Source organism: Ruditapes philippinarum, unplaced genomic scaffold (genome assembly GCF_026571515.1).
Source record: "Ruditapes philippinarum isolate M1 unplaced genomic scaffold, ASM2657151v2 ctg1452_1_1_1_1, whole genome shotgun sequence".
Taxonomy (NCBI): domain Eukaryota; kingdom Metazoa; phylum Mollusca; class Bivalvia; order Venerida; family Veneridae; genus Ruditapes; species Ruditapes philippinarum.
The window spans coordinates 45,503-73,383 of NW_026853585.1; the positions used below are offsets into that span (position 1 = coordinate 45,503).

At 31.5% G+C, this 27,881-nt stretch overlaps 2 protein-coding genes and 1 long non-coding RNA gene across 3 annotated transcripts; 1 reads left to right on the plus strand and 2 right to left on the minus strand.

The window, feature by feature from the left end:
• Nucleotides 1-886: 886 nt before the first annotated feature.
• Nucleotides 887-5,995, minus strand: LOC132737265 (uncharacterized). Its single transcript, XR_009626713.1, has 3 exons — nucleotides 5,698-5,995; nucleotides 5,278-5,346; nucleotides 887-1,306 (listed from the first exon to the last, which is right to left on the minus strand). It is a non-coding gene; the product is annotated as an uncharacterized LOC132737265 (long non-coding RNA).
• Nucleotides 5,996-10,908: 4,913 nt separating this feature from the next.
• Nucleotides 10,909-14,403, plus strand: LOC132737268 (uncharacterized). Its single transcript, XM_060724525.1, has one exon. It carries the CDS (start codon nucleotides 10,909-10,911, stop codon nucleotides 14,401-14,403), a length of 3,495 nt encoding a protein of 1,164 aa, XP_060580508.1.
• Nucleotides 14,404-23,742: 9,339 nt separating this feature from the next.
• On the minus strand, nucleotides 23,743-27,017 carry LOC132737269 (uncharacterized). Its single transcript, XM_060724526.1, has 4 exons — nucleotides 26,961-27,017; nucleotides 26,251-26,456; nucleotides 25,440-25,583; nucleotides 23,743-24,296 (listed from the first exon to the last, which is right to left on the minus strand). The coding sequence occupies exons 1-4, from the start codon at nucleotides 27,015-27,017 to the stop codon at nucleotides 23,906-23,908; spliced, it is 798 nt and encodes a 265-aa protein (XP_060580509.1). The 3' UTR covers nucleotides 23,743-23,905.
• Between the last annotated feature and the right edge of the window lie 864 nt (nucleotides 27,018-27,881).

A 27,881-nucleotide genomic window follows, 5' to 3' on the forward strand; every position in this document is an offset into this window, starting at 1 on the left:
ATGCCCTAATTTTTCATTTAGAATTTGAATTTTACTAAACGTTAGTTTCTTCTATAATTAACAAAAACAATACTATCACTCCGACAAATGGAAAATCTCGACAACTTGGAGGACAGAACGCTATTCCATATTGCCGTACCCATCGATATTGTGAACTTAACATGCCCAATTGGCACGATAAAGACCTCGCGCTAATGCACAACCAGGTTTAGAATGACCACCCTCGCAAAATATGTGCGTACATATTTCACAAATATTCAGGTGCTTTTTGTGCAATAGGTGTCAGAAAACAGTTGTAGTTGCACATTGAAATAATTGCATATGTGAATGTTCATGGTAAAGCGATACTTACCACGCTTTATGACGCGTAGAATGTCCATTACGTGGTGAAACTTAGCATGGTATGTTGCTTGGGAACAGAACCTATGTTTCGAATATAATTAATAGATCAACCAACAATTCTGCCAACTTTCTTTCGTCGCACTTGCATTGAATTGTTGTTGGCAAGCTTTGGTATTTTATAATATTTTAAAAAAATCCAACGTCGGTCGAGTTTGAAAGAGATCATGTCATTGACTTTTTATGTAACTGGCTATATCTTTATTTCTATATCCCCGTCCCATTTCAGAAACTGGTACAGATATTGGCCCAGTTGTTCAAAACTTTTGTTAAATATTTAACAATGAAATCATTGTTAAATTAACCAAAAATTGTTATATTCTACATAAATGTTTGTTAAGCAATCCTATTGTCCCAACATTGTTAACGTTAAAGTTGTGTTGAATGAACAAAATTTTGATATTTTTTTGTTAAATATCTCTGTTAATATGTTGTTCAGAATGTTGCATTTAGCATTTTAAGTTACTTAGTTATACATTTTATATAATACAAAAGAATGACAACAAAGATTTAAGTATAAGTGCATGTGTTTATTTCATAATGTGAACTGTAAAATATGACATTGATTTATATATATTATATTACAATATACATGCAAACTGGACTGGGTGGAAATAGTATGTCAAAAATGATAAATGAGAGTTCTACATGTAACTCTAACCGCGTGCATGTATATGCATTATAAGTTGCCATTATTACAAGCTGTCATTATAAATAGTGGTCTCAACGCCCAGTCTAGGGAGTTCGAATTTGGTATTTGTCCAGAGCAGATATACACTTATGTATTTAGTAATAAAACGTGAAACATCAGTGCCTTCTCTTTCCGTTATACAACAACGGTTGATTTGGCGCCTAAGACCAGCGATGTCGAAGCGACGATTTTTGACAGCGGGACACAGCGAAGTACCTGAAACAGAAAATTAAAGGTGAGTGATCGTTTATATACCTGTAATTTGCTAATTTTGAAGGTGTCAGATCAAGAAATAGTTACAATTTTTGAAAGTTTATCGGATAAATTGGAAAATATTTCAACTGTCATAGGTACACAGGGTTTATCAGAAATAGTAAATAGTACAAAATTTTGATGGAAATTCTAAATATTTTAATGACTGGATAAAATCTATAGAAAAATATGCTATTTTAAAAGGTTTGGATGATAATGAAATAAAAATAGCCGCATTTCAATCAAGTAAAGGGACTGCAAGCGATTTTATTTGTAGATATTTGTGTGATAATCCTCGTAATTCGTAAGAACAATCAAAAGAAGAAATAATTACTAGATTAAGCAGTTAAATTGAACTTTATTTAGTTTAATTGTTTACAGATAATTTAGCGCATAATTATTTAAAAATTAAACTTATGAGAAAAAAAACACAACTTTACAAGCTGCGATTATGTGCGCAATGAATGAACAGAATGTTCAGAGCTGGATTTTCTGCCAGAGTAGGACAATTTTCTGATTCTCGAAATCACGCAAGAAACAATAATTTCAGAGCAAATAATTTTAATCGTTATTATTCAAGAATTGTTTGCGTTTACTGAAAAAGGTCAGGTCATTATGTGCGTAATTGCAGATTTAGGAAAAATGAAATATATTCTGAATTTAAGCGACAAAACTTTTCACGATTTAGTAAAAATAATAGCAATAATAGTTTGAAACCAAGGATTAAATGCGAGAAATGTAATAATTTTGGACATATTATGCGGGGATGGCGTAAACAAAATTTTTACGACAAAAACAAAATAAATTTTAAGGAAAACTTGCAAGTTCCTGTCAAAAAGGGGTCTCCGACAGGAACGATAAAATACCAAAATTTAGTATAGCTTTAGCGCGTAGTTCTAATTCATGTTTGATTAAAATTGAAAACTATAAAAACAGATCGTTAGTAGATTCAGGTGCTGAAGTTTGTTTTCTGCATCGCAGTCTATATAGAAAATTGAAGAATCCTCCTCAACTTATAAAACAGAAAATAAATTTATGTTCAGTTGACGGTAATTATTTACATATAGATGGTTATATAAATCTTACTTTTCAAATAGGAAAACAGAAACAACTCAAAAATTCTATGTTGTTTCTGAAATGAATAGAAATATTATTTTAGGCCGTGATTGGTTAACACAAAATGGCGTTTTTATAGAAGATTTTGTATTCCACACGTATTCTACATTTAGCATTCCCAGACCCAAATAAGCCTTATATTCTCTACACAGACTCCTCAGATTTGGTGGTCGAAGCATGTTTAAGTCAAAAATGTGACAAATCTGGTATTGAAAAACCTATTTACTTCTTATCTCATAAATTAAGTGAATCTCAAAGAAAGTACAGTACCATAGAAAAAGAAGCATTCATTATTCATTATGCGTTACAAACATTAGATGTTTATTTACATAATGCAAAGTTTACTATATTTACAGACCATAAACCTTTGAAATATCTTCTAGAAGCACCTATGCAAAACAAAAGAATTCAGCTTAAGGCTTTAAATATTTCTGCATATAACTGTAAATATTTGCCTTGAAAATTAAATTTAATCGCCGATTTCTTTTCTAGACCTCCAGCTGATGATAAAAATGTTAACAAGTCTGATGTTGAACTTTACGGGTCTGATATTAACAACAATGCCTTCGAAATAACAGTCTCAAAATCAAATACCAATTCAAATTATGATAATGTATATGCTGCGAAAACTGATGAAAGCTATGAAGTAAATGCTTTTGATTCTACTAATCTCAATGCTATACAAATAGCAAACAAAGAATACCAAATTCAAGAGCCAATTGTAGAACAATTAGAGAAATTATCTATGGCATCAGATCAAGATAAAGATCAAACTATTCTTGAACTGAAAATGTTACTACGTCACGGACAGCAAACTAAATCAGTGCAGAGCAAATATTTGGAAATTGACCAAGTTCTTTATTATCTGTCTAATGTAGATGATAATCCTTATCTTAGATTGTTTGTTCCGCAACACTTAAAACACATTGTCATTACTCAATAACATTTAAATAATGGTCATCCAGGAATACAAAGGTTATTTACAACAATTAAACAAAAATAGTTATGGCCATTATGTTCAAAGAATAATATGAAAATGTTTCTAAATGTGTTGATTGTCAGTCACGTAATCTTACAAAAATATTGACCTCTACAGTGGTTATCCCGAGTGTTTTCCTACTGGTGACAAAAGTACTGATACAATTATACATTTACTATTAGAAGAAATTTACCCTAGATATGTATGTCCATTACAAATTGTCACTGACAATGGATCAAAATTTACAAGTAATGCTTTCAAAGAAAGACTTAAAGAGTAAAAAATTGATCACGTGCGTACAACTACCTATCATGCTGCCGGGAACGCGAAAAGTGAACGTGACACTAGCCGCACTTAGATTCAATGTCTCTAGAACTTCAAAATATAGTCCATTTTATTTGTTATATAGCCGTTATCCCACGCTCCCGGTTGACCTGTTGCTACAACCTAGGCAACGTTATCATGGCGAAGAATATCACAAAATTGCTTTACTAGAACAACATAATACTTTACCTTAAATAAGCAAAACGCGAACAAGCAAGCCATGCAAATAAGACCGCAAAAGATATCAAATTTGAGATAGGCGATCCTGTATACTATAAGAATTTTCGTAAGAAAAGTAAATTAGATGTCAATTGGCGGCCATTTTATAGAATTATGGAAAAAAGTCACCATTAACTTACATTATAAAAAATCAGCTCGACAATTCAACAGTTAAGGTACACGCAGAACAAATTAGGCTTGCAAATATTAATGACTTGCCAATACTTAAAGTAGATAATACTGGCCGACCAAGAAGAAATGCCACATTTGTAGTTACACCTGAATATAGCGATACTGATGATGCTTCAGAAATACTAGAATCAGTATTACCAAAAGTTGCTAAGAATGTAAGAAAAGAAAGGTCAAATTCTGATAGTGAAGATGATATTCCATTAGCCAAATTACAGAAACATATTCGACAACAACAACAAATTTAATTAATGACAATGCTCAAAGTAATGCACATTCAGAAGAAATGCAACGACAGACTGATCGAGAATTATCAGACTCAAATTACATACAAGTAAATAGCAATCCTCAGTCACAAGCAGTGTATAATACTTTTCAGTCAGATTCAATGGCTGATGATAATGATTCAGATAACGAAATGTTTATAAACTCTATTTCGACTAGAAAGAAAGGTTTTGTTAAGCCGCGATATAAAGTTTCTGGTAAAGTAAATACAAAATCATATGGTTATAATAAAAACTCAAAGCATAACATGAAAATGTTATTTCACTGTATATCTAATTTGCTGTAAAAGTTGTGGATGTTATATGCTATACTAATTTTCGGTTTGACCTCAGGCATGCTACATAGTTATTATAAAATATATACAAAAAAAGAAACAAATATAAAACAAAACAGAAAATTACATTATATTAATTATATATCTTTATATTTTTGTTGTATTCATTTTTATCAATTTTCAAGTTGTTCTTTTTTATTAGAAATAAATATCTTTGACTTTTTTTAATTGGTTGAAATGATCGTCATTCGCTATATGTTTATTAATAGATCGGTTAGTTAATATGCATCTTTAAGTAAATGACCGCACTTAATCATGGGTTTCAAATTGATTATTTACTTTATTTCATATTAGAATAACATGTATATACATACATGTTTCAACTGTCAGCGCACAATCATTATATAAAGTTTAAATTGGGAGAAGTCTTATTGTTGAAATAAACTAAAATTAATAGCTTAGTTAAAACAAAAAAATATTTTTTAAAAATTCAATATGAAAAGTTAAAATATTAAATATCAAGTATTACATTAAAGATAAGATACTTACACTAAAGGACATCTTTCATTGAAATTCTTATGCTATGCATATATGACAGTTGTCTTGTTTTTCATTTATCTGAAACAAAATTATGTTTATTGTAAGTATTATCTATTAACCGATTTGACAACGGACGAAAATGCAAAATATTGGTCTTACGATCACTTGTCGTCCAGCCAAGACAGAGAGGTGCGAGCGAACTCGCCGGTACAGTAAAACACCGCCTGACTAGACACTATTTTAGTCAGCCTCCACGATGTCAACAGTCTACGATGTCAAACTATGAACATAAAACCATGAACACATACGTTCTCCGATGTAAATTAGGCGTCTACGAAGTTTAAATTATATATCAATTTAAAAGAATCTTCAAGAAAATCAAACATTTATGAACAATTATGGATTTCAATTCAACTAAAATCTACATACCGCTTTAAACGATTTAAAATTCCCTCGCCACGTCACATCGACCAAGCCATACTGATGTCAAACATTCTACAGCGGGTACCTGTACCAAAAATAGACACGTCAAAAGGATGTGTTCTATGCACATGCACAATAAACGTTCTAACAGGAAATAAACACGTGGACACTTCATCAATTGTTTTTAACTTTATACTATTTTCTAACTTTTCGTATATAAATATTTATACTTTTCTTCTCTTATCATACGGATAATTCTGTTAAATTTTATACCTTAAATATAGTGATCAGAGAGGATTTGAAATAAAAAAAACGCAAAACTTTTACAATCATTATTGAACCGCGAGGATGTTAAATCTGTGTGGTCTGATGAGGGGAAAATATTTTTTCCATATTGTCAAATGGTAATAAGATAAAGTTGGATATTCAAACGGATTTGTCGAGACGTCTCGCTTAAAAAGAACTACTAAGTGATAAAAACTTGATACTGTATTAAATATAAATTCCATTTGGCTTGACTGACATTTTATCATTTATACACTTGCAGAAATTCTATACATATATCTATAGTTTTTATTGAAAACTTATATAAGTACATATGATTCATTTATACTTTTCTCACTCTTTGTATTTCATATTCGATTGAACATAAAGAGAACTAGTGAGTGACAAAACCTTGATATTGTTATAGCATGAAGTTATCAATATAAATTTAATAAAGCCTGGCTGAAAATGTGGGATTTATACACTTTTAGAAATTCTGCACATATATCTATATATTTTATTGAAAATTGATATAAGTACATATGTGCGATTTATACTTTTCACACTCACTGTTTTTCATATTCAATTTAACAGAAATTTGAGTACGGTCATTCGACACATATACAATTAAATTTATACTTAGATATTGGATGTATATGTTCCATTTTTTCCCCGTTGAAAGCGGTATTACTTAATGATGTATTATTTTATTCGACACATATACAAATAAATTTATACTTAGATTTTGTATGTATATGTTCCATTTTTTTTCTAGTCGTAAGCGGTGTTACTTAATGATGTCGAAACTCGTGTACATATATACACATATGTACAAAAGCCACACTTTGTTTAAGGTATTTTTTTTTATTCGACACATATACAATTAAATTTATACTTTGATATTGTATGTATATGTTCGAACTTTTTCCCCGTTGTAAGCGGTATAACTTAATGATGTCGAAACTCGTGTACATCTTCACATATGTACAAAAGCCACACTTTTTTAAGGTATTATTTTATTTGACACAAATACAATTAAATTTATAATTTGATATTGTATGTATTTGTTCCAATTTTTTCCCGAAAGCGGTATTACTTAATGATGACGAAACTCATGTACATCTACACATATGTACAAAAGCCACACTTTGTTTAAGGTATTACTTTATCCGACACATATACAATTAAATTTATACTTTGATATTGTATGTATGTGTTCCAATTTTTTCCCCGTTGTAAGCGGTATTACTTAATGATGTCGAAACTCGTGTACATCTACACATATGTACAAAAGCCACACTATGTTTAAGGTATTATTTTATTTGACACATATACAATTAAATTTATACTCAGATATTGGTTTAGGATAAAGTACATTTGTGATACTGCACTCACATACTACATATGATGATGGGCCTTTATAAACTGGGCCGGAATCACAGAAGAAAGCACAAAGGCCACACATTGTTTAATGTATTATTATATTTGGTATATGTTACATGTACTCAAAAACTACATATACTTGTTGATTTTTTTGTTTCGTTTTGTTTTTTCGTAGGGTACAAATAAAGCAACCATGCAAATATTTTTCTAAATATTAGTTTAATGTTAATTATACATTGAACACTGAAATTATACTTGAGATTTTTTGTACATGTCTAAATGTAATATATGTTTTAATTACAAAAGTAATGTTATTTAGTTCAACATGCGCAATTAACAAATCAAAACATAAGCTTTTTGAAAATTTAAAATTTGTGTTCATACATTAAGAAATATTTGTAATGTCTTATATACTGAAAACAACACGATAAAGTACTGTATACATATTTACATACAAACTGCTGTGTTAAGGTAGACGTTAAGCAAGATTAAACCTTAGTCAGCGGTATTTTGTGCTATCTCTGAATTTTTTATTGCCTTTTTTGTATATATAGTTAAGCATCATTATAAAAACATCACTTAACGGGTTATTCATTGTTTAAAGTCTGAGTCAATCATTCACCTTTTTGGTTCAATATGTACGTGTCTTCAAAAATTGATTATAGCTGATTTACATTTGGTACTTCTATTATATGGTAATTTACTTCTTTCAAGCCAATGTCGATTATTCATGGCAATACAAAGGTTATCTGATTCTGACTTAGAATGTCAAATGGTATAACAATAGCTAGTTTAAATGTACAGGGGATCGGGGACAGTCGGAAAAGAAAAGATGTATTTGGGTATATTCGTGATAAGAAATTTAATATTTATTATTTGCAGGACACACACTGTTTTAATTATGTTAACATAAATAATCCGAAGGCGAGAGATACAATATTAAGTATTATTTTGGAACACAATTTAATAGAGTGTTGGCGTGAACAGAATTTAGAATCTATACAATACATCGGTTAAACGTAATCCAGTAAAAAAGCGCGTTTAAACATGTTTTTGATCTCGAGCGACTTATTTTTAGATATCTCGGACATTTGTATTTTGCCGGGTTATCGCTCGGATCATTCCATTGTTATATTAACATCACAACTGAGTGAATTTAAGGCAGGTAAATCCTATTGAAAATTTAATAATTCGCTATTGAAAGATGCCGAGTATGTTAAACAAATTAAACAATTAGTACAGCGTATTATTCAACAGTATGCCTCGGATGATCAAAATCAATCAGTAAACTACTCTGTTACTAATCAAAATATTTCGCTATCTATTGATGATAAGTTATTCTTAGAGACATTGTTAATGCAAATTCGCGTTCACACAATCACTTATGCCACTTTTAAAAAACGACATGACAATATCAATGAGAAAACACTTAACACGGCATTTGATTCCGTGTCTTGGGACTTTTTGATTTCGGTTCTGAAATTTTTCAACTTTGGTGACTCTATTGTTTCATGGGTAAAACTATTTTATACAAATATACAATCATCTGTTGTTGTTAATGGCAACCTCTCCGACTGGTTCCCCTTATTTCGAGGTGTTAGACAGGGGGACCCCCTGTCACCGTATATTTTTGTCCTGTGCGCGGAGATTCTTGCTTTACTTATAAAAAAATAGTAATATCAAAGGTATCAAAATTAAGGGTATAGAGTATTTGATGCCACAATACGCAGATGACACCTCATTGATATTAGACGGTTCTGAAAAATCCCTCGTTCATACTATGAAAGTTTTAAAAATTTATGCAGATATCTCTGGTTTAAAAATAAATGTTGACAAAACTAGGGCGTTATGGATAGGTGCTATGAGAAATAGCGATGTAGAGTTATGTCCGGAAATCGGTGTTAAATGGGACAAAGGTCCATTTAAATTATTGGGAGTAACTTTATCAACAAATATTACATCTATAAGTGATCTTAACTATCCTTCCAAGAGAAATGAAGTTAAGACTCTTTTAAAAGTATGGTCCAGAATACTACTTCTCCTATAGGAAAGATCACAGTGATTAAGAGGCTTGCTTTGTCTAAATTAACTAACCTGTTTTTAACTTTACCAAACCCTAAATCTGATGCAATTAAAGACATACAAAATGTATTTTTCAAATTTATTTGGATAAGATAAGTAGAAAAAAACTCACTCAAGATATATGTAATGGTGGGCTTAGAGCGGTTGACTTAATACATTTCATCAGTGCTTTGAAAATCACTTGGATAAAAAGACTTTTCTCTTCAAACACTAAACATGCTTTTCTTGTACAAGAATTGTGTCCACCTCTTTACCAGTCGACCAAAAATGGTAGTGACTATTTGTTACAACATAAAAGTAGAGTAAACAGTTTGTTTTGGAACGATGTTTTGAATTCATATTATTTATTTCAATGTAAGATTTGTTGAGGTAATTGGGCAGATTTCTTGTCCAATCCGGTATGGTTAAATCCTAATTTCAAATTTGCAGGAAAATTTAAACACTTCACTTAAAATATATATACCTAAAAGTTTTTCTTATTAATGTTCTTTAAATATTTTGTTCTTTGAAAATTGTTAACTTATTTGTTTGTTTTGATGTTTACTATAGAAATTAACTTTTTTCTCTTTTTTTATTATGAAATATAGGAAAACTAATATTTAATGAAACACCTATTAAGCTATATACAATGTTACTTTCTAGAACTTAAAATTTATTTTTGTAGAATAACAGTTACATTAACTGATAAAAATTTCGAATGTTTATTTCTCAATCGATTCAATATAAAGCATTTTTGCATAAAGATTATCTTAACATTTAACAATTATTACTTTTTTACTTATTAAAAACATTACAAAATTGTTGAATTGTATAAACCCCAAAAGTAAATTATTTCCTACCTGACATGTTTCTTATCCGAAAACTCTGTTGAAAATGACCACAAAAACATCTATTGACCGAAGATTTCCAAATATTGTTTCTTTTTAAAATAAAGTAACAAAAGGTCGTTAGATAACATCTCTGACCGGATATGACTTTAGGTGATTTTTCCTTTAAAAGAAATGAACAAAAGGTTGTTATAGAACATCCTTACCTTGGGACAAAAAATAGATGTAAAGAGATTTCATTATCTTAAACAATATGTAATAATCTTCTTTTTAAATATTTTTTTATAAGTGAGGAAGGGTTTTTGCATTTTGCATTTTAAGTTACTTAGTCATACATTTTATATAATTCAAAAGAATGACAACAAAGAGTTTAGTATAAGTGCATGTGTTTATTCCATAATGTGAACTGTAAAATATGACATTGATGTCTATATATTGTAAGAATCGTTTATTACCGATTCTAATTAAAGTATATAATATATATCTAAAGTTAAGCGTTGTTTGGCGCCAACTTATTTAACGTTACGCAAATTTAGCAATTAGCGGTATGTGACAGAAGTTTCTAATTACTAAATTTGAAGAAATTAGATAAAGATACTTACTATTAATACAAGTGAATTCGTGTGATGATAAATCAATAACTCTAAAAGTGTTATAAACTATGGAACAAACAGATTTTATAAGTGCAAGGAAAACGCGAACAACCCATCTTTCACAATTGACAAAGATTTACAATGAAATCGAAAAACAGATGGTGTCTTATGAAAATACAGAAAAAGTGAAAGAATTATATGATCGTCTATGTAATAGATACGAACTTTTCAAAACAGTACATTTACAATGTATGGATTTGTGCAAAGATACGGAAACGTTTGAGACTTTAGAAAATAGTTATGTAAGCCAACAAAACAATTTTGTTGAATGTAACGAACGCTATACGGAGTGGATTAAATGTTTAGATTCGACAGCAGACGATGATAACGCGTCTGTGCGCACGAGAGCTAGTTCGGTACAGTCATCACGTGCAGCTATGCAAAACGCAAAAGCAAAGCGACTAGTTGCAGAACATCGTTTGAAAATGTTGAGAGAAAAACAGAGACTTGAACGGCAGCAAAAGGAAATAGAGAATGAACGTGAACTATTAGAACAGGAGAGCGAGATAGAAATTGCTAGAATTGAGGAGTCAGTTTTTAATGAGAGTAACGAAGAAATTCCAGTAAGTGCACGAATTACGGCACAGACGCATCAGGAAAATGAATGTGACATAGATGCTTCTACTTCCGGTCACACAAATGTACCACGTGATACTTCAGATAGTGCAGGATCTCATGTGTTTTTACAGAACAGATTCGATGGTGAGTCCGTATCTAAGGTTACAGAACAGTCAAGATTTAATGGTAAGACAGACAATACCTTAACTTCCGGTTCGAGTGATAGCAGTAATTCAGCATTTGAGAAACTAGCAACAATATTACAAGAAGGGTTTAACTTACCAAAGCCCGAATTATTAACATTTAATGGTTCTGCGATAGATTATTGCAAGTTTATCAAGAATTTTGAGACAAACGTAGAGGCAAAAGTAAGTGATGATAGACTTAGATTAAGCTACCTTATTCAATATTGTAATGGTGAGGCGAAATCATGTATTGAAGATTGCGTTTTGTTAGATTCAAATGAAGGGTACAGACAAGCTAAAGCTATTTTACAGTCACGTTATGGTAGGCCACATGTAATTGCCAGAAATTACATTGATAAACTGTTGTATGGCCCTCAAATTAAAGCGTCTGATATTGACGAACTATCTAAGTTAGCATTAGATATGCAAAGATGTCATATGACCCTATCCCAATTAGGTTTTGTTTCTGATGTAAATAATTCAGAAAACTTAAGACGAATTGTTAGACGTTTGCCTATGCATATGCGAACCAAGTGGGCAGATATTGCACATACAATCTATGAGTGCGGCAAAGAGCCGAGATTCTTTGATTTGTTGAAATTTGTTGAAGAAAGATCACGTGTTGCTTGTTCGGTATATGGTATTGATATTGTTAAAGAAAATGTACCATCCCAAGTAAGAAAACAGCCCCATAGTCTGCCTAGTACTTCTGTTAAAGGCAAAATAACTACCTTGTCGTCATATACTGAAAGTGATAAACACAAGAACGAAAGAAAATGTTATTGCTGCTCTGGTTCATGCTTAGACTTAGCATCATGTCATAGATTTAAGAAAATGACTTTAACAGATAGAAAGAAATATGTTGTTAAGAACAGATTGTGTTTCAATTGTCTTAAACGCAATCACATGTCTAATGAATGTAGGAAAGAAAAATCATGTACTATACCTGATTGTAGCAGCAAACATCACACATTATTACATAGCTGGTTCCCGGTAGGTTCTGATAAATCTGTAACGCAACCTTCAATAAATTGTACGGCCACAAATGGCTCATTTTCTAAAACATGTTTGGGGATTATACCTGTAACTGTTAAGGGTAGGGACGGTTACTTCTGTCAAACATATGCCCTGCTTGACGATGGCGCAGACAAAACCCTGTGTGACGAAAAGCTTATAAGGAAGCTGAATATATCAAGTAGGCCAGTTACTTTCCAGATTTCAACTGTTAATTCAACAAGGAATGCAATACACGGAAAAGAAGTTGACCTAACTGTGAGTCCTATTTCCGGTGAAAGTGAAGTGAAGCTTCACAATGTTTGGACAGTAAAACAATTGCCTATTTCTACGCGATCTGCAGCTACTGCCGATGATATTAGAAGTATACCATATTTAAGTGACTTGAATATTCCTTACGTGAACGTTAATGAAGTCATGTTACTAATTGGCACAGATACACCGGTAGCACATATTCCCCTAGAGATACGAACAGGAAGTAGTAATGAGCCATATGCTGTGAGAACGCAACTTGGTTGGGCAGTTCGTGGACCAATACCATGCAATAATTCAAAACATTATAAAACAGACAACAGAAGAACCCCAATTAACATTCATTTCGGTCAGTCAAGTGACGCCATACTACAACAACAACTTGAACGTATGTGGACGTCAGACTTCAATGACGCAACCTATAATGAGAAAAATTCCATGTCAGTTGAAGATAAGAGAGCACTTGGAATTATGGAATCTACACTTTCTCATGTTAATGGACACTATGAGATGGGATTACCATGGCGACAGGATGACACAAAATTGCCGAATAATTTAGTGCTTGCGCATGCGCGATTGAACCACCTGAAAAGAAAACTTTCTCGTGACAACGTGTTACATGAGATGTATACCAAAACAATGACAGACTATATTGATAAAGGATTCGCAAAAGAAGTGACAAATAAAGATACGAACTCTGAACAGATATGGTATTTACCCCACCATCCTGTAGCCAACGTGAATAAGCCCGGAAAAGTGCGTGTTGTATTTGATTGTGCGGCAAAATATAAAGGTATTTCACTAAATAGTCAACTTTTACAAGGTCCTGATATGATGAACAGCCTTGTAGGCGTATTAACCAGATTTCGACAAGAAAAGATAGCTCTTTCCGCTGACATAGAGGCAATGTTTCATCAGGTACGTGTATGTGAGAAGAACTGTGATGCCCTATATTTTCTATGGTGGCCTGGTGGAGATTTATCTATAACACCCATGACTTATTGTATGAACGTCAACTTATTTGGAGCAACTTCTTCTCTGGGCTGCGCTGCGTATGCGCTGAGAAAAACTGCCATTGACAATGCAGAGAGATTTGAACCTGCAGTATTATCAACTGTAAAGAGAAACTTTTACGTAGACGACTACCTGAAGTCTGTAGAATCTGAAGATAAAGCTGTTAAACTTGCAGCAGATTTACAGTCCCAGATGAGCTTAGGTGGCTTCAGACTTACAAAGTGGATGAGGGTACTTAATACGATTCCGGAATCTGAACGTGCGCAGACGGTCGTTAGCCTCTGCCATAGAGACTTACATGTAGATTACATTTTGCTTGTGGTAGACAATAGTGTTCCTATAGGACAGTGGCCACAAGGCAGAGTAACCGAAGTCATTAAGGGTAGGGATGGGCATATTCGTAAATGTAAAGTTCAAACTAGGGACTCAGCTATGATAAGGCCAATCACAAAGTTGTGCCTTTTAGAATGTGCAGACTAATTATTGTATTACGCTGAAAATATTTCACAAGATTATGTTAATGTTTAAAAGGATACATACTGTGTATTAAATAGATTGTTTTAACATTAGCAAGTACTTTAATATAATGCATGATTTATTGCAAATATAATCATTCTAATGAACATGAAGTTCGTTGCAATTTACATTTTTGTATCGATAATATATTGTTAATTGACATTAAATGATTTGATGAAATTAAGATATTTCATGGAGGGCACTGTAAGAATCGTTTATTACCGATTCTAATTAAAGTATATAATATATATCTAAAGTTAAGCGTTGTTTGGCGCCAACTTATTTAACGTTACGCGCTGAATAGTTTAGCGCGTCATTTTGACGTAATTGTTTGTTATGAATTTAAAAGGTAACTTCCGTTATATGTAGCGGCGTTAAACGTTAAAGCTGAAACTGTATTTTAAAGGTTTCGATGTGAGAGACATTATAGTCGGTATGATAGCTGCTTAAATTATTTTGATTTATTTATTTGTTAACGGATAAAAAGAATTTTCTAATGAAGTATTTATTAATTTTAATCAATTGTTACGATTATTTATCACACACCCGTGCCGATTTTGCGACTCCGTAAATATGGTATTGCACGGTCGTGCATATATTTTGACGTGACGTCATTAGCGTTATGCAAACATAGTGTAAAGACGCGCTAAATGTTAGCGTTCTACTATAGGCGCGTCAACGGAAAATAACTCTTATTTCACTTTAAACGGTCTTTATTTTGGGTATGTGATAAATAGAATATTAAATTCGTGTAAGTTCATTGCTGAATTTATTGCACTCGTTGAATAAAATAATATTATGCTCGCCAGAGGCTCGCATATTATGATTTTGTTCAACTCGTGCAATAAATTCAGTGTTGAACTTACACTCATTCAATATCCTCTATTTATTTTATGGATTTTAACTGTACTTCTGTTTATTAAGATTCTTCGTCATAGGAAATATAATTATTTAATTATTCTATTCTATTATTTGTTAAGTTTATATCAGAAATGAATGTATTAGTTAATTACTTTATCATTTGTTTCAGATAATCGCTTTGTTTTATGCTGATGTGGGAAAATAAAAGATATATAGAAGCGCATACTCGAAAAGTCTAGTTGTTATCCGAAATCCTTTACATATATTATATAACAATATACATGCAAACTGGACTGGGTGGTATCATATGTCAAAAATGATAAATGAGAGTTCTACATGTAACTCTAAACGCGTACATGTATATGCATTATAAGTTGCAATTATTACAAGTTGTCATTATAAATAGTGGTCTCAACGCCCAGTCTAGGAAGTTTGAAATTGGTATTTGTCCAGAGCAGATATACACTTATGTATTTAGTAATAAAATGTGAAATATCAGTACGTTCTGTTTCCGTTATACAACAAGAAAAATAGCGTTATCTTTTTGTTAAAACATCGGCTTTAAACAATGATTTAACATCAAAATTAATTCACCCGTAGAGGTGAACTAATTTTACCGTTAGCGGAACAGAAAATTGTTTGATCCCCTGATCTGGCCCTGTCAACTCCCAACCAGTCAATATTAACATTTTTACAACAAAACATAATTATTAGAGTTATAAACCTAGTTTTTGACAGTGACCTCCAGTTATGATTTTACACGCATGCCAAGCTAAAAGTGAAGTTTTCTGAATATACATCGAGGCCATTTCTTATAACATGCATATGGAATAAAAATAAATACGATAATCAGACCCTTAACTGGCTCATCAATTACCACAATGCAACAGTTAAACATGGCTTTCCATGTCTGAATTTTGTACTGTCAACAGCAATATTAAGTGTTTTTCAAGTGTTTAAAAGATGGAATTAATCATTTAGACTTTGTTCACATGTTTCCCAACACACAGTCTTAATATTTCACAAATGTATTTAATAAACATTATGGAATAAACACTGATAAAGATGCAAACACAAGGAAAATATACATGTGGGAAAAGGTTGAAGCGTACAGACTGGAACATTTTAAAAGGATGAATGTCAAGCGCTATACCAGAATGCATAGTTAATGTATGGTACATTGCCAAATGCTTTAAATGACAATGTCATTAGGATCAAGTCTGGCGAAATCTACAAATAAAATGCAAGGTGACAAAGTTACAAATTAACCAGCATAATATACTGGCATTACACAAAGAAAATTCAGGTAAAATGACTTTAAAAGAACATTAGATATGTTTGCCGATGTACAAACTGCAAAATCTCAAATTCGGTCAAGATATTCATAGTTTTATGTATACTGGTATATATAGGTACTAAGGTACTGGTTACACCATGTAAATGACCAAACAGTCAAAAACGACTTATCAGATAACATGAGTCTATTAGTTTATGACTCGACTGTACTCGGCTGTATATTTCAAACAGTGTAAAAAAGCTGGGTTTTTTTGTATTTCTTATTATGCCCCCACTTCAAAGAAGAGGGGGTATATTGCTTTGCATTTGTCGGTCCGTCGGTCCGTAGACCAATTGGTTTCCGAGTGATAGCTTAAGAACGTTTATGCCTAGGAACTTCAAACATGGTATGGTGATTGGTCATGACCAGCAGATGACCCCTATTGATTTTGGGCTCAAGGGGTCAAAGGTCAAGGTCACTTTGACCTTGTAGGTAAAAACGGTCTCCGATCAATAGCTTAAGAACGCTTAGGCCTAGGAACTTCAAACATGGTATGGTGATTGGTCATGACCAGCAGATGACCCCTATGGATTTTGGGGTCAAGGGGTCAAAGGTCAAGGTCACTTTGACCTTGTAGGTAAAAACGGTTTCTGATCAATAGCTTAAGAACGCTTAGGTGTAGGAACTTGGTATGGTGATTGGTCATGACCAGCAGATGACCCTTATAGATTTTGGGGTCAAGGGGTCAAAGGTCAAGGTAACATTGACCTTGTAGGTAAAAACTATTTCCGATCAATAACTAAAGAACCATTAAGCCTAGGAACTTCAAACTTGGTATGTTGATTGGCCATGACCAGCAGATGACCCCTATTGATTTTGGGGTCAAAGGGTCAAAGGTCAAGGTCACATCGACCTTGTAGGTGAAAACGGTTTCCAATCATTAAGTAAAGAACGCTTTGGCCTAGGAACTTCAAACTTGGTATGCTGATTGGACATGACCAGCAGTTGACCCATATTGCTTTTGGGGTCAAGGGGTCAAATGTCAAGGTCACATTGACTTTGTATTTGAAAACGGTTTCCGATCAATAACTAATGAACCCTTAGGCCGAGGAACTTCAAACTTGGTATGGTGATTGGTCATGACCAGCAGATGACCCCTTTTGATTTTGGGGTCAAGGGGTCAATGTCATATTGACCTTGTACTTAATGACGGTTTCTGACCAATAACTCAACAACTTGGTTGATATTTTTATATTAAACTAAAAATGCTTATGGTATACACATTTGAAGGTCTTATGTAATATAACAACTTGGCTGTCATTAATGAGGCCTACATGATTCATAAAATTTATGCATATATTATTTGATAAGATTTGTAATAACTTAAATTGCTGCAAACAACCAATGGGGTCACAATAATTATTACCTTGTGACTAGTCATGATCAGTAGATACTAGATAACCCATTTATTAATTGTTTGTTCACTGGGTCAGAAATCATGCATAATAACCTGATCACATTACTAATTGGCTGTCGATAGGGGGCATACATGTTTTACAAACATATCTTGTTGAATTGGAGAGTAATCGACCATTTTTTTTGTAAAGGAAAGTAACACACTGTATTATAGGAATTAATATTTTTGACTCTTGTAACTAAACGTTAAACTTAAACTGCTTTTTAAGTATAACGAAAATTTTAACATAGCTCAATTTTTGGCATTTCATTTGTTAACGAAAATGTTAAAATTTGATAACTGTTAAGTTAGTTTGTTGTTAAAGTAAACAACTGGGCCATTAACTTGAAGTTTAAATACCAATGCAATGTCCCAATGCAAGTATTCCTTTTAAAGTTTGATACCTCTGATAGGTAGTTTTACGTAATTGTATCCCTTTTTATGCAAGAAAGCTTCAATAGACTGTTTTTTATTTACTTAATAATATATCTCTTTAAACAATATAAAGGTTTTTATTTCATTAACTCTTTAAACAAGGTAATAAATTATTATTGTTACACAAATGAAACATTCAAACTGTAAGTGAAGCTCACATTTGGCTTCAGACATCTTATTTACCATATAGTTAAGGTAGCTCAATGGTTTAATTTATCAGTATGATTAATTTATACAAATGATTACCCGTTTCGTTCATTTCGTTTTATATTTTAAGTAAATGAATTTTTATAGCTAATGTTACAAGCAAAATTAATTTGTGGCAAGCTAAAAATGTTAATCATTCACAGGAAAGTTTATCCGGTTTAACCGGAGGGGACTTTAGGTTTACCCTCCGTCGGTCTGTCTTTCCGTTCGTCTGTCAGTCCAACTGTCAGTCGCTCAATTCGAGCGTCCATAAAACTGGATCCCGCAATAACACAAACACTACCAAATTTTTTAAATAAAACTTGATATATGGATAACTGACAGTCTTGAGAATATGCAAATTTTCTTTTCTTCCTATGTTGAAAATTTTGGTTGCTATGGTAACAAATATACTGAAATTATGGCTAATTTAACACAAAAAAAATGATAACGAAAACAGTACTGAAAATATTGTTATAAAACTTAGATGACAGTCTGCAGATTATATACGTCGTTTTCTCCTCCATTTTTTGAAAAATGTGGTTGCTGTGGCAACAAATAGCTTTAGAATATAGCAAATATAACAAACTAAAAAAGTAGAATTTTAATAACAAGTCCGTAAATTATTAAAATACGAAAATCTTTATTTTTGCAAATACGGATTTTGTATGAAGAAATAGAGAATTAAGATTTACTTCTGAATTGCCTATTATCTGTAAGAGGAAATTTAACATTTGTCAGACATTTGTCAGAATAACATCAACTAGTAAATTAAAGCTTTTACTCAATTTATATTTGCTGGATTAATTTACTTGTTAACAGCATACTGATAATATGGTCGTGCATAGAACCTGTAAAATATCGAAAGATCTTTGACATAGTCTTGATCAAGTACAGACAACAAATGATGATATTGAAACGTACCCGGGGTCTGCTAGCCCGGACACACTTGAATATCGACACATTGGTTCTTCTCAAACACACGTAAAAGGTTAAAGGAAGTAAGGGACACAATGACTTGAAGATACGGACACCTGAAATGAGATCAACACAACAATCTATCCAATATACATTTCACAAGCAATGAAATTCGTATATTGTATTTTCTGTAAATGGCGTTAGCTTGGGCTCCTCGTCTTGAGGTCTGGAGTATTTTTCGTGTTCGTCTAGAATAATGTAGAATATAAGATGAAATGAAATGAAATGCTTTACAAATATGGTGTCACGTCTTGCCTGTGGTCTGGTAGAAAATATATGGTAGAAATTACCATAAAATTCAATAAGGTTGATGGGTATCTAAAATGGTAAAGTACAAAATACAGTTGTGTTCTACCCTGGTATATGGGTATCACTATTAAATATAGGATTATGGCTATGGAAACTTGGTCTTCAGTTTGGTCTGTTTAAATTCCGCAGGCGTGTGTATTTTAACACTTCTAGCAAAGTTCATGTGTTAAGTACATTTTTGTTAATATATATGTCTTGTAAATTAAATAAAACAATATCTGAAGGTGATTATTCATTCATTCACTCTTTCATTCTTTCATTCATTTAGTTTGTTGTTTTTTCCACCCTAAAAAGACTTTTGCCCCAGATGTTAAGGAAAACTTTTCTTAATCTTCATTCTTTCCGCGCGGTCTCATTTATAACATAGCATTAGGTCACAGTCACTTGCTGTAAAACGTTAATCGGAGCCAATACTGATAAAGTCGGATATGGACCATAAAACCCAGCAGGGTATATTGAGTGTCGGTTTTCTCCGATTACGTAAGTTTGCACAATGATTTTTCGAATAACGGTCAATTTCACCGCTTATTTCTAATATGGCAAAAGTATTTTAACGAAATATATTTTTCCTGCTTATTACAAAATATATCTTGACAAATCTCTCGTTTTATAGTAATATTCTGTTTTAACAATTAAAATTGCCGTTGTTAAAAAAAAACATCCCAGACAAAACGGAACAGATTTTACATAAGAACATATAATGCAAACAATTATTTTGTATATAAGTATGCAGACTCTTCAAAACAAGTTAATGACAATTTTCAAACTAATATTTATGATTAATTCATCTTATTGATATATAATTGATATTATGTTTAAACGAAATAGTGATTGCTATTATAAAAGAATTATTAAAATTTCGATAATCCGATATTAAAATACGAAAAAGAAGAAGAAAAAAAACACTGTTGAGGAGAGGTAGATAATTTATATATTTTTTTATTTATTCATTCATTCTTTCATTCTGTCTTTTACAGCTTATTGTTGTTGTTACTTTTGTCTTTTGTGTAATAAATGCTACTAAAGCATTTTTGATTAAAAAAAAGATAATTACCGATTTAGAAAACACATTTATCATTTCAATTCAGAAGTTTCATCAAAGTTTTGCCGATGAATAATTATCAATAAATATATGTAAAATAATCATTTATGGATACATGATCTTTCCAATTAAACACGGGATTATTTTAAACATCGTATCATTAATGCCAGGTTAATTCTAAATGCTATTTTACACAAAGGGTATCGAGGCATTACATCACGTGTTTCAAAACAACTAATAAGGTAAAGCGTTGGTTTGTACCACGTCATCAGATTCGACCAATCAGAAATAGCGCGGGTAAAATAGAAATAAAATGGCACGAAAAGGAGCAGGATAAACTGATTGGATTCGACATTTTTAACACCTAGATTGTTATCCAATATAGCTGCCAGATAAGATAAAGCAAAGTTTCAGATATCGGACAAATTTAAGGACCAGATTTAGGAGGACATGTGTAGTTCTTGATTATTTTACTATTTTTGTTTAATTATGTGTTTATCAGATCTACAAAATGTTTATTTACTTGATATCTATAAATTCCTTATCAGTTGAACATTATCATTTTATTGATAAGCCTGTCCTTGCTCTGCCTTGTGCCTTGTCCTGTGTTTTTGGGGTCCGCCTGGGCTCCTTGCCACTGTTCCTTGTTGCTGATCATATGGGGGTTGTGTTCTATGAACGCAGCCTTTCCTTGTTGATCTCGTTTATCATATTTAATGCTCACAAATGTGTTGTTTGTGCTGTGTTGCGGCTGTAAAAAGTCTCCCCGTATCATGCCACATGCAATCAATGTTGTTATATTTTCATCCTCAAGGGATTGTTCGGCGATTGACGGCAAGTGAAAATTTAGACTTTACAACAGCGAAGGTAAAAACATGCCTTCCCCAGTGTTTGATTCTTTCTCTTGTATATCTTATTAGAAATAATGCTTACTGGGCTAAATTATATCATATTACATGAAATAACGTCAAATCAGACATTTATAAGCATTTTCAAGCGCATTTGAAAATGCCAAAACATCCTTTGTATTATGCAAAAATAAAAAAAATATAAATATTAGAAACGTATATTGCTGTTTTTAATGCTCCCGATGGATCGATTTAAATATATAGTTATATTAAACAAATATGTAAATTTTATAAAGTTGGAACACTTTGTGATATACCGTTGATAGTATTACAATTTACGTTTATTTACTTTTTTATAAATAGGAGGTTGCCAAATTTTTTATAACAAGCTATTTATGAAACCTACGAAAATGAGGATTAGGATCAAGCGACCGGGGGTGAGTTTCGACAAAGTGTTGTTTTGTTGTTGTCTAACAACATTTAAAAAAGCTTTTATATATTGTGTATGAAAATCAATTTAGATTTTTAGTACGTTTTTTAGAAAGTTGTTATAATCATTTCCTGGCACTATTTGAACAGGATTTTAAACCTTTTTTTACGTTTCACACATGCAAAAGGGGATGCTAACTTGTCCTACGTCACGAAAAAAGTTTTTGTCACACTGGCCTACGTAACATTTGGATGAACCATATTCTATAGATGATTCATTTGAAATATTTTTTTTTTATTTTGAGTACAGTATTTGAATGACGAATTTCATGTGGATACGGATTTTTTATTTATTAGAATGTTTTAACTTATTTACATAATACACTTTTTGATAATGACACTTCCGTTACATGAAGTAGGCATTTTTATTTTATATAGCATATGCATATCTATTGTTTATATGTTTATGAATGAATTAAAAAGTTTTACTTTAAAGTCAGCTGATTCGGTTTTCCTTTATTACTTCAAATACTCCCAATAATTATAATAATAATAATTATAAAAATGATCCTAATAATATGTTTATTAATATATAGTTATCAGTCACAACGTATAATCAAACATGTACAAACCTGACTTTTAGTCACTTATGCATGTCATAAATTATGTTCATGCATATATTTGATATTATTTGTACTCTCATATCTAAAGAATCAGCTCAGTATACCCCAAGCTCTAAACTACAATTCCGTATATCCCTTGTATATATCAAAATACGATTCCGTGTATCCTATGTTTATGTAGAAATACGATTCAGTATATCCTCTGTATATATAGAAAATACGGTATCCTCTCTATAAGTAGAAAATTCAAAGATGTATATCTAAAAAAACGGTTCCGTATATCCACTGTATATCTATAGTATACTATAAAAAATGGCCTTGATAAAGTCCTTATACTGGACTTTTAACACTGTATACTACAAAAATACGAACAAATATACGTATATGTATGTGAAACAAATACGGAATTCCGTACATGCATGGTCCATATACGGACTTTCCGTATACCCGGTGTTCCCTATACGGACTCGTATACTTGGTCGGAAGTGGTGGCAAATTGATACAGTACAAACTAAATCAAATCAAATTACAAATTAATTTAATACAAACTTAGAGAGGACATGTTCATTGATGCATTAAGCTTTTCGATTCCTTACTTCCTGACTATTTTATCTTTTATCATTATCACAGCAAACATAATTAAACATCTGCTAAAATAATCCTTTTTATAAGATGAGGCATAATAAAGAAATCAAAACAAAACACAATATTTGAAAATTCAACCAAGTTGGATATTGGTTAAAAAAAACACTGATCATATATTGTAAGAAATTGGTTACGAAAATCTATCAATCTAAATGATTTAACATAAATGTTACAAACTCAATCAAACCGAGTCTGACATTTTTCTATAATTTAATTGCATAAAAATGCTTCCAGATCATTAAGCTTGTTTTCCAACCCATATTTCTAATGTCAAATGTTACATGCTTGTGAATTTGCTAAACAAAATATAACTAAACCAAATTCGAAGCTACTTAAATCGTACAACATTTATTCAAATACCTCCATGCCTGCATAACATCACTTCAGTGTGCTCGAAAACTTGCAGCGATTTATCCACTCAATTGTTTCATCTAGTCGATTGTTGAATGATATAGCGGATAGATTGAAATAAATGTTTTTCTCAAAAGTAACTAATAATGGTTCGAATGTAATGGCATATTTCCATACATGATGGAAAGCTGACGGGTGTTTTGAAAGTTTTATTAAGTTAGTAACAAGAAATGATTGAAAAATACACATGGTTCTAAGCATTTCTCTATTTAATGAAGTGAAATAACTTTGAGGATCTTTATGAAAAAATGCAGATTCATTATCAATTAACCATATTTTGCCATTCGATGACATAAGGGTTTTATGTGCATTTCTATTAAGAAATCGGTTTCCATCGCCAATTCTGTATTTCTTCAACCTTTAAATGAAGAATAAAACGAATATACTTATAATCAGGTTATGCAATTTCTTTGACAAATATTTCTCTTCAAAGTAAAGAATTTAGTCTAAGAAAGTATAATTAAAAAACAGACATACATTATATATGTTTATTTTAGACAAGATATGAAAGTTGTAATAACAGCTTATCACTTACATAGTTTGCTTTTAAGAAATATTATTTTTTTTATCAATCGGTCATACCTTTTCTCCGAAAAATGTTTGGATATTGTATATGATGCATGATTTTGTGCGTGATATAGGTCAATAAAATGATAAAACTTATTAAACAATATATATATATATATTACGAGTTTCTTTACCACATTATTATATCTTTAGGTCTTACATGAATATACAATACATATGGTAATAAAGTGTCGCGACATATTCTAAAATTAAGATTAAGGGAAAAACTTCGGAGCTATCGAGTACTGTTTTTATTTATTTATTTTTTTATATTTATATGTATATGTTTTTTTTATGTTAACTATAAAGAGGTTTACTTATGTGACCAACCAGATTTACTGAACGACATTTTTGTTGTCAGTGCATCTTTCTTTTTTTGTACTTTTAGTTATTTCGAATCTAGTGGTTTTTTTTAATCAGGTGGTTCAAGAATTCCCTATTCAAATATTTTCTAATCACCCGTATGTAGCCTGCATTTTAAATTTGCCGCTGACAGCTTATCTGCGATATGCAATCGTCATAACCTCTGATCTTCTTTCAAAATACCATTTTATTTAGTTTTCCTATTGTTTTCTCGTTTAGAGCACATGCTTTTTATTTGGGACCATATGCCGCTTTCGCTGAATGACACATTGAAAGTTTATTGATAACAGCCATATGAACACATCTTCGAATGTTTCAAATTTGTTGAATTCTGCTAAAGCCGATGCTTTGGGTGTGGGGGACTTTTTTGTTTGCTTTTTTATGAAATGAGCTGTAATTATGGTTTGAATTATCCATGAAATATGGTCGCCATGGTTCGGATTCATGAACTTTATATAAATGATTATCAGTAAACATAAATGACAACAATTCATTATAAAGAGATAGTTAATACATTATTCATTATGGTTAACATCAGAAAGTACCTGTCACAATGCTCGATTAAGTGTCAAAAATGATCATTGTACCCCACTGAATAAGCTCCGATATGGAAGTTTTGCTTCTAAGCGTATTTGTATTATAAACTACATCACTGTTCACTGGCTTCCCTGATGTAACAGCATCTTTTATGACCGAAGGCATGAATACCTTGTGACTGTAAATAATGTTAGCATAGAGATGAAATTACCCTATGCTTATAAAGATAATAATGTTTTCCTGTTCTTTCAATGAAAACGGAATTCGTAATAATTTATTTAGTATGTAAATAAGAGTTTTACTTTACGCATCTGTTTTCTGAAGACAACCAGACTCGTTTCCTTCCCTTACAAAATGCAGAGTTGTAAGCAAATCATTTACAATTTTCCAATAAAGCAAGAAAGAGGACGGACAGCTTATCAATTCAGTAACAATGCCTTTCCAAATTGCCTTTCATGAGGTTCTTCATTTAAAACATCTGCTTTAAAACAAGTCTGTCGTGTCAAGAAGTAGTGTCATTGAAACTTTAAAGCATGTTGAATATAGATATATTATCAAGCATGGTCCAGTAATATTGAGTTATTTTAAATAATGACATTTTCTGTTTTATCGTTTAATTGCTTCGGAATAAATATGACATTTTTAGTCGTAATAAAAATACATAGTTTCAAGAATGTCACAGCAAATTGGGCAACAGAAATTTTAGGTTAAATGTTACATATTTTTGTTAACTTTAATTCCTAGCACGAACTTTCGAGTTAAAACATTACAGCAATATTGTATCACTGTAAAGCTATTTTTTCATGTGATTTTATAAAAACATAAATCAAATTAGTCTATTTTACCTTGTTTCATGGAGCCACCTCATAATTGCAACTAAGTCATGTTCTCGCCAGCCTAGTTTGATAAAATCAGTTCCTTTCCACAATGGTGAAGATATATTTGAAATCACTACCTCTGGAACCATGTCCATACCAAGTAAGCGTGATAAGTAGAAAGCAAAGGATTCAGCTATTAAAAGAAGATAAATACCTCCAGTTAAGTTTATGAACTTAATTAAATCACGAGTAAACACTAAGATAAAAAAAATCAACCGAATGTAGTCTTCAAATTATCTTTAAATCACAATTGGGTTTTAACACCTTTGATTTCGTATAACATATGTTTACAGTTTATTCACATTATTGTGCTTACATTTATTATTTTTGTGTACAATTCTTGTCTGTCGATTGCAGTGTAGATTGCACTTAATAAAAAAATGTAATTATCATTTTAAAGTTTTATGCAAAAGAAAGGAAAAAGTAACGTCGACTTTGATAGAAATAAAGATAAAAACATTGATTTTTCCTCATTTCTAGAATTTTTGTTTGATTACATGTTCTTGTTGCTATTGTAACAATGTCCAATGTTGGCTAAATACACTTTAAGATATAGTTTGTTGCTAATATTTACTGAATAAAATAATACAGTTTAAAGTTAAACTGACTATGATAATTATGTTATGTGACGAATAATTAAGCTCGTGACAAAAATTTTCAAAATATTAAGAATATACCAAATGCGGCTTGGGTTCGAACTTGCGATCATCCAAGGAATCGATTTGCTGACGCATTTGTCAGATACTATACTTCTAGTTATAAAAGTAGGTGTGCAGCAGTTGTAACATATTTATAATGACGAAATGGCTTTTTATCAGTTTGTCATTTCGGTTATTTATCAGTTAACGGTCTCATGCATGTTTTAAACGCTTATTCGTGTTTTGAAAATATGAACCACACCTACATAAAATTGGTTAAGAAACAAACAGAAACTATTCACATTAAACGCATAAAAGGCTAAAAGTGTGACCTTTTTGTACATGACAGATTCTGAAACATATTAAATGCAGGAAGGAATAATTTCAATGTAAACTGTGTAAAAACCATACGATGTTGACCATACATGTGTATAAAACAACATACATATACTTTATATTTTGTTTTATTTTAAACCAATGCGATGTCTTTACATAAGCTTTTTGCTCATTTAGTAACATAAAACAATTTTGATAGTAGCAGTGACATTGACCTTGATCTTATGGGGGGTCAAAAGCAATCCAAGATGAGATTTTCAAATAGGAGTGCTATAAAATATGCTTAAATCAAATGCGTATATCATTTATAAGTCTAGTTATGGACAGGAAACAAACCTTCTTTTTAAGTAACAGTGACTTTGACCTTGGCCCTTATGGCAATACAGAAATCCCAAATGGAATCTTATTTAGCGGCACCATCTTGTTTGACGCCTAAATCTTTCACCAATCTATAAATCAGGATTTTTAAAATTGAAATCCTTGTTGATAGCAAACCACCTATATGAGTGATTTTCATTCATTGATATGAAATATGAATATTTAACATTTCAAGCCTTTTAATTACACTCTTATCGGCTGTGAATTATTTCAAAATTATGTCCATGTTCTATGTTTTAATTGTGA